The 8,810-nt window shown below is 33.9% G+C and overlaps 1 protein-coding gene across 1 annotated transcript in view; it reads left to right on the top strand.

Annotated features, from left to right (window-relative positions):
- LOC105292464 (transmembrane protease serine 11C-like) overlaps positions 1–8,049 on the top strand; it is a 67,790-nt gene extending 59,741 nt beyond the window's left edge. Inside the window, exons 10-11 of the mRNA XM_011360679.1 lie at positions 1,894–2,036; positions 7,888–8,049. Coding sequence (XP_011358981.1) covers positions 1,894–2,036; positions 7,888–8,049 — 305 coding nt within the window. The remainder of the gene's footprint in view (positions 1–1,893; positions 2,037–7,887) is intronic.
- Positions 8,050–8,810: the final 761 nt, after the last annotated feature.

The raw sequence follows: 8,810 nt of genomic DNA, 5'->3' as shown, positions 1-8,810 counted from the left end.
CCATCATTATTTATTCAAATAGATTTTCCATTCCTCTCTCTCTTCTCCTTCTGATACCAACCCATGATGTAAATGTTGGTGAACTTGATGTTGTCCCAGAGGCTTCTGAAACTGTTCTCATTTTTTTTGGATTCTTTTTTCTTGTCACTGTTCTGATTGGGTTTTTATACTACCTTATCTTCTAAATCACTGATTCAATCCTCTGCTTCATCTAATCTACTGTTGATTCTCTCTAATGTATTCTTCATTTCAGTTATTATATTCTTCATTTCTGAATGATTCTTTTTTTTATGTTTTTCATCTCCATTTTTATGTTTCGTATCTCTTTGTTGACCTGCTCACTGCGATAATTGAGCATTCTTACAACCAGTGTTTTGAACTCTATATCAGGTAGATTGCTTTTCTCCATTTATTTAGCTCTTTTTTCTGGAGTTTTGTTGTCTTCTTTTATTTGGTACATGTTTCTTTGTCTCCTCATTTGGGCTGCCATCTCATATTTATTTTTATGTATTAGGTAAAGCTATCTTAGTAGAGTAGCCTTAGGTAGTTGGTGTCTTGTGGGGCCCAGCGACTCAGGTGCTCCAGGTGTATCCCTTGTATGGGTTGTATATGCCCTTCTGTTGTAGTTAAGCCTTGGTTGCTGTTGGCACATCAATGCACTCTATCTGGGAGGAAGCTGCCCCTCCAGCCCTCACCCTAAAGCAGACAATTCAGTTCATCCCATATATCCGTGGCACTTTTTGAGCCATTGCTCCAGAGCTGGAGCTCAGAGCAAGTGAGTCCGTCACGGACCCTTTAAGAAGAATGCCTGGTACTGCAGCTTCTCTCCGTCTCACTCAGCCACAATCTCTGTTGGTTTTTACAGCCAGAAGTTGTGGGGACTTCTCTTCCTGGCACTGGATCCCTGGCCTGGAGAGCCCAGTATAGAGTTGGGACCTCTTACTTCACAGGGGGGATCCTCGCAGCAGGGATATCCTTCCCAATTTTAATCATCACATGTGGGTGTGAAACCAACTCTTCTCAACCTCTGCCCCTCCTACTAACATTTACCTACTCTGCCATCTTGACCAGAAGATCCAGAAGTGTATTATTTGAATAAGTAATTCATTTTCCTCTACTTCATTCATGCAATAAACATTTATATTTATTACTACCTTTGTTCTAAGTACTGTCCTAGATGGTTTGGATATATTAATGAATCAAATAAGCAAAAATTCCTATCCTTATAAAGCTTACATTCTTAGCAAAGAAAGACAGACACTAATCATGAAATATAATATATAAGTAGATTACATAGCATATTTTGTGCATGTAAGTACATAGAAAAAAATAAGGCCTACAAAGGATTGGGCATTTTGATGGGATGAAATGAGAAGCCCTCTGTGATAAGGTGATGCCTGAGAAAAGACTATTTTAACATGTGCATCTCTATGACCCTAATCATGTAAAGATTTAGTGGTTATTTATGTTCATAAATGAATCTGAAAGAAAAAGAAAATAAACTTAATATTAATTCCAAGATTCAGAATTCTGTTAACAAACAGCAGAAAAATCTAAAACTAATCATAAAATGTATATCTCTGGAATATGATTGTTTCATTTTGTTTTCTAAGGCATACATGTTATAAATATAAAACTCCAAAACAATTGAAAAGAAAAAAAATCCATCACATATGAATGGACACACTACATATTTCTAAATGTGATCATTTTTAGTAATAGCTTGCTGTGTTTAGAGCATTACTTCTTTGTTACTAAGAAAGGAGACAAAAGCTTAATTAAGACATGTGTTTCACATTAATTTGCAAATTTCACATAGTGTTAGATACTAATAATCTAGCCAGAGAAACTAATATTGACTTTAACAAAAATTATATAATCTTCTTCCTTTAGGAACAAGTCCTGATATACTCCAAAAAGGAGCAGTGAAGATTATAGATAACAAGACTTGCAACAAGGAAGAGATATATGGTGGTGTGATCAAACCTGGAATGTTGTGTGCTGGGTTTCTGAAGGGAAGAGTGGATGCCTGCCAGGTAAATCTGCCTATTTCATTTTCAAAAAGGTTTTTTTTTTTTTTCTTGTAGTTTTTAATTTCTAATTAACAAATTTAATTTTCTCCAAAGATTGACAATTTTTAAAGGCTTAAATATGTTGTATAGCCAAAGTAGCTAATTAAAATTATATTGCTTCCTGATGGATCTCATTAAAGTACTAAAGTGCTAAACCACCCTTACTGTTATAAAGAGCTGTAGGTGGAAGTGAGGATAAGACTCAATTTGAAATAACAATAAAGAGATGAATTGGAATATCAGTGATTTTAGTTCAGTTGATCTTTCACTGAGAAACATTCAACTGGGGCCAACACCAAACCTAATGATGATGGAGCTTTCTTAATTTAGGGTGGCTCCAACAGTCTAAATATTTTATTTATTTATCGATGCTTATATAGCATCTCCATGTGTCATGCATTGTTTTAACCTCTTTACAAATATTAATTTACTCAAATTATGAAAATTCTATGATGTATGTTTGTACTATTATAAATCTTGTTTCTCAGATAAAGAGACTGAGACAAAGAGAGAAAGCAATTTGTCTAAACTCGCGCAGGTATTAAATGGCAAAACTGAGATTTAAACCTAGGAGATCGGGCTTTATAGCCTATTCACTGAATGCTATACTATGATGCTCTTCCTTATGCTTTAGATGCTTCAAACATTTCTAATGCTACTTATAAGCAAGTATCTTAGAGATAACAAAAGTACTGCTATAGTTATCTAGGCAGTGATAAATCCAGGAAGACTCTTATTTTATTTATTCATTTTTTTCAGGTAATGATTATTTATGGACCACATGTTAAGTGCAGGGAAGTTAAAAGTGAATAGAGCATTATTCCTGACCTATAGGAGTGAGAAGACATGCAAACAAGTACTTGCAATACATAATTATCTCTAATTACAGATTCCTATCTTTCCAACTATCTCACTAAACCTGTTATTCAAAGTCATAACAAGCTTAAACTCCTGTTTCTCTCCATTTTCTCTCAGTCCATTACTCTCAGCTCCATGACTCTCTTCTAACCTTATGCAGTCTAGAACCCATATTTTATTATTTTAACCACTCTATTGACAGCACTCTTATTGACTTCATCATATTCTACTTCCCCTACACCCATCCTAATAATCTCCAACCACGAAACAATCTATCTACTTTATTTGCTGTTATATGTGAGCTCCTTAGCAGAGATAGAAGAAATTTTGCAGACTTGTAAACTGGTGTCACATAATTACAGCTGAATCCTTAACACATTGTAGAATTCTTTAATGTATCCTTCATGGTGCTATGCCAAACTTTCATTACATTGTTTGACTGTATCTCACCATGCCCTTATATTCCTTAACATATGACATTTCCTCCTACTAACTAGAAAAATAAATGAAAACATTCATATGAGAACTCCTTTAATTTCTTTTCTACTTGATAGATTTATATTTGTAATTATCTTCACCTCTAAGCTTACGATAAACAAGTTTCTTCTATTATTCAAAGCTTATCTCTTGCCTGTGTCCTTCATCCACTCTCTTTCCATCTACACAGACATTTGAACTTTCTTCCATATTTTCCAAACTGTCCCTTCTAATGGACTCTTCCATATTTTCTGCAAAAATTATTAGGTCTCTCCCTTGATACATTCTATTCTTTCTTTTTCTCCTCTTTGTCATATCTCTAAAGAATATTTTACCATAGTTGTTCCACATTTTCAACTTACTCAATCTTTGATCCATTGCTTTCAGATTTTTGCCCTATCAGTCCACTGAAATTATTCTAACCAAAATTACTATTGATTATTTAATTACCAAATCTATGTAGAGTAATATGTAGAGTATAAGATAGACTGAAAGCAAGAGAGTTAGAGATAGTAGGATCCATTAGAATATTTTGCCTGAGAAAGGTAATCAAGGCTTCAGTTAAGACACAGTAGGAATGAGGAGACAATAACAGTTGAGTAGACAAAATTGTGGGGTGGATTAGATGTAAGGAAAAAGGAAAAGGATAAATATAATGTTAATTCCCATATTTCTCCCTGAGCAACTGGAGGGAGGGTATATAGGAAAAAGAACAGGTTTGGAGAAGGTGAAAGTTCAGTTTAGGGTGTGCTAAACTTGAGGTGCCTGTGGAATATCCAGGCAGATATGTCCAATTGAAAGTAAAAACCATGAACTACATCAAACTAAAAGTTTTGCACAGGGAAAGAAACCATTAACAAAATGAAAAGAAGACCTACTGAATGAGAGAAGACACATCTATTAAGGGGTTAATATCCAAAATATATAAAGAGCTCATACAACTTGACAACAACAACGAAAAAACAAACAATCCAATTAAAAATGGGCAGAAGACCTGAACGGATACTTCACCAAAGAGGAAATACAAATGGCCGATAGACATATGAAAAGATGTTCAAGGTCACTAATTATCAGAGAAATGCAAATTAAAACCATGAGATATCACCTCACACCTGTAAAATTGGCTATCTCCAATGAATCAAAAAAATGTTAGTGAGGATGGAATTGCAAATTGATACAACCACTATGGAAAGCAGTCTGGAGATTCCTCAAAAACTTAAAAATGAATCTACCTTTTGACCCTGGAATTGCACTTCTGGGTATTTTTCCAAAGAAAACCAAAACAACAATCCATAAATATCTACGCATCCCTATGTTCATGGCAGCACAATTTCCAATAGCAAAGATATGGGAGCAACCTGAATGCCCAACAACAGACTACTAGATAAAGAAGTTATGGTTCATATATACAATGGAATATTACTTGGCCATAAAAAAAAGAAATCTTACCATTTGCAATGACATGGATAGACCTAGAGGTTATCATGCTGAGCAAAATAAGTCAGACAGAGAAAGATAAATAACATATTATTTCACTTATATGCAAAATCTAAGGAACACAAAGAACAAACTAATCAAAAAAAGGGAGTCACAAATATAGAGAACAATCTGGTGACTGCCAGAGGGGAGGAGGGTTGGGGGCTGAGAGAAACGGTTGAAGGGTTAAAGAAGCACAAATTAGGAGTTGATAGATTGTCACAAGATTGAGGAGTGCAGCATAGAGAACATAGTCAGCAGTAACGTAATGGCTATGTGTAGAGTCAGAGGGGTAATATAATAATTGGGGGGATCATTTCATAAACTATATAAATGTCTAATCGATGTATGGTATATTTGAAACTAAAAATAAAATAAAATAAAATGCTTTAAAAAATAAATAAATAATAAATCAAAACCTCGAGCTCAGGAAAGAATTCTGGGTGAAGATACCTAAAAGTTATTGCTATCTTGGCAGTAGTTAAATTCATGAGCATAAATATAATTACTCAGCTAAAATGTGTAAAATAAGAAATACCTAAGCAACAGAACTTGAGTATACATGCTTTTAATAGGCTAACAATAAGAGACAAGAAAGATCAGAAAAATAGAAATTGATGTCACAAGAGTCCAGGAATCAGAAAAAAAAAGGGGGAGGGGTGGTGGGGAGGGAGGAATAGTTAATAGCGACACATGCCATAGAAAAACCAAGTAAGATAAATGCTGGAAAAGGCCATCAAATTCAACAATCGTTTATTGATAAAGTTTTGGAAGGTACATTGATGGCAAGAAAAGCTATTTAGAAGTAAGTTAAGAGTGGGATGAGAAAACGGAAACTTCAATATAGACTACAACTTTAAAGCGCTAGCTACGAAAGGAAAATAACCAGTGCAATAGAAGAAGTCTTAAGATCAAAAAGACTGTCATTTTTCAGAAGGAAAGATCAAAAAATAAAAGACTTGTATATGCCTGAAAGGAAAAGAAAGTGAAGAAAATGAAGACATATTAAAAAAATAAAACAAATAAGGAAAAAGAAGATGGAGGGATTAACCTTGGAAAGAACTAAATGCATCCTTACTCTAAAGAAGAGAGTAAATACAGCTGTGGGCTGATGTAGCTAACCTGAGAAGTAAAAGGGACAAAGACAAGAAATGAAAAGATGCTACCTGTTATTCTCCACTTACTCTATAAATTTGAAACTGAGTAAGACATTAGATTCAAAGTGAGAAAACCACATTTTTTTAAATTGTGAAATGGGCCTGTTGATAGGAATGTAAAATGGTATAACCTCTATAGAAAACAACATGGTAGTGCCTCAAAAAAATGAAAAATAGATTACCATATGACCCAGCAATTCCATTTCTGGAATTATTAGTATACCCAGAATTATTGAAAGCAGGAACTGAAATAGATATTTGTACATCCATTATCATAGCAATATTATTCACAATAGCCAAAAAATAGAAGCAACTAAGTGTCCATTGATAGATGCATGCATAAGCAAAAATGGCGTATATATAAAATGGAACATTAGCCTTAAAAAGAAAATTCTGACACATGTTACAACATGAATGAAACTTAAAGACATTATGCTAAGTGATGTAAACCAGTCACAAAAGAACAAATACTGTGTGACTCCACTCACATGAGGTACATAGAGGCAGAAAGTAGAATGGTGGTTGCCAAGAGCTTGGGAAAGTGAACGGTGGAGAGTTATTGTTTAATAGGTATAGAGTTTCAGTTTTACAAGATGAAAAAAGCTCTCAAGGTGGATGATGGTGATGATCACACAATAATATGAATGTACTTAACGCCATTCAACTGTATACTCAAAAATGGTTAAAATGGTAAATTTTATGTTATTTATTTTTACACAATTAAAAAAATAATATTTTTTAAATTGTGAAATAATAAAAGTTTGGATTGGCTGCTCTTAAAAATGAGAAAGGAATATGGCTAGAGACACATAACTATTGGGAAGAGCTGTGTGTTTGAAGCTATAAATTTGTAACACAGTCTTCTTTCACAGTGTATGGTTTGGTACAGGTTATGATGGGAAGGTAAAAAGCTGAGAATCCTGTTGAAAGAGTAGTGATGTGGATAAATTATGGAATATAGTCACGCAAGGGAAAATAGAAAACAGGAAACTAGTACACTCAGAGAAGAGGGAAGAGTCAAGAATTGGCATTCTTAATGAAAGTAAACAGTAAATGTAGGGAAAAGTAGTGGAATAGGAACACTGAAGAGGCTTGCAAAATCACAATACTGAACAATGGAGTTTTAGAGGTAGAGCGACTCTAGGTGATGACAATTTTCCCCTTTACCCCTTTCCACCCCTGTCCAGAAGTGACATGGAAATAGTTAATAAATATGTAGATGATCAGAGTTAAGGAAACTAAGAGACTGTAGTTTTATCCAGTAGATGTTGAAATTATCCAAGATGATATGAAGGATTAAAGGAAAGGAAAGTCCAGATGCCAACATGTTCAATCATTCTGAAAAAATGACCTAAATATCAGTAGATGAAAACCATGAGGATGTAGAGGGTAGCTTGGCCAAATTACGCAGTTCTGAAAATTGGATGGATATTTACATAAGAGTGGAAGAGCAATAGTCCAGTCTTGGTGGTGGGTAATTATAACCCTTTTTCCAAGCATCTGCCTGAAAATAAGAGAGTTTGGGGAGATAATCAAAAAATTCCTCAACATACTGATGATTGCGTAAGCAACAATACCTTCAATACCTCTTTTAGGTAATAACTGAGTTGAATTTTTCATACTTGTTTTTCATTATTGTATTTTATATCCAAAGACATACACTGATATCTTTGATTTAAATAAATGATTATAGATCACAAAAATATTTAAGACTAGAATCATTTTAATATTAAAATATTTAAGTTTTTTCCTACTTCTGTCTCTCCCTATATTTATTACAGAAGAAAAAATATGAGCAATATTTACCTTTAAATTATAGTAATTGTATACATTCTTTTTCTTTCTAGGGTGACTCTGGTGGACCTCTGGTTAGTGCAAATCGTAAAGGCATTTGGTTCCTTGCTGGTATTGTAAGCTGGGGCGATGAATGTGCTCTTCCAAACAAGCCTGGTGTCTACACTCGAGTGACATACTATAGAGACTGGATCATGTCTAAAACTGGTCTCTAATGCAGAAGTTCTTTGTAGATTAAAGCTTGAAGATTATACATACACTTGTTAAATATGTTTGTAATTCTCAAATTACATTTAACTAAGAATCACTTTATGCACATTTAATGTTGAAAATTTAAACATATACAATTTTAGAACTATAAAAGCTTCTTGTGTATGAGATTTTGAAAAGGTTTAGTGAAAGTAATGGCCCAGATATATAATATTCCCTTTTACCACTTTCCAAACTGAAAGTAATTATATGAGTAAATATGGACTACAGTTTACTAAGGAGGCTGTCTCTGCTGATATGTAGATCCAGTTCCTTTGAGAAATCATAGAATAGGCATTCGCGATAAACTTCCTTATGAGTGTATTTATAAACACCTGTTGACAAACACATGGATTCCTCAAAATCAACATATTGGTAGGTTGTAGCTTAGTTGCAGTAAAACTGCCTATAAAAATTTCCCAGGAAAATCTGTCTACCTGTTTTCTTTCTAGTCTTTGTACTATTGCTAACCCCTTTTCTATTTATGGCTTTGTCCCCTTGAGTGACACAAAACAGCGTGATATCCGATGGGTACATTAAATAGATCTCTATGCATGATGATTTGTCTCTATTTCTCTTTCATATGAAAATGAAGCCAAAAGATGGTTCTCACGCAGACACATATAATAGTAAAATTATCCTTGGACTCTATGTGGTCTTAAATAGATTATGTAAATAATGCTGTATTACATGTCTCCAAACTTAAAATTCCTCAACAACACAAATT

Source organism: Pteropus vampyrus, unplaced genomic scaffold (genome assembly GCF_000151845.1).
Source record: "Pteropus vampyrus isolate Shadow unplaced genomic scaffold, Pvam_2.0 Scaffold57, whole genome shotgun sequence".
Lineage (NCBI taxonomy): Eukaryota > Metazoa > Chordata > Mammalia > Chiroptera > Pteropodidae > Pteropus > Pteropus vampyrus.
The sequence above is the reverse complement of the archived record's forward strand: the minus strand, read 5'-3'. Positions and strand labels throughout refer to the sequence as shown.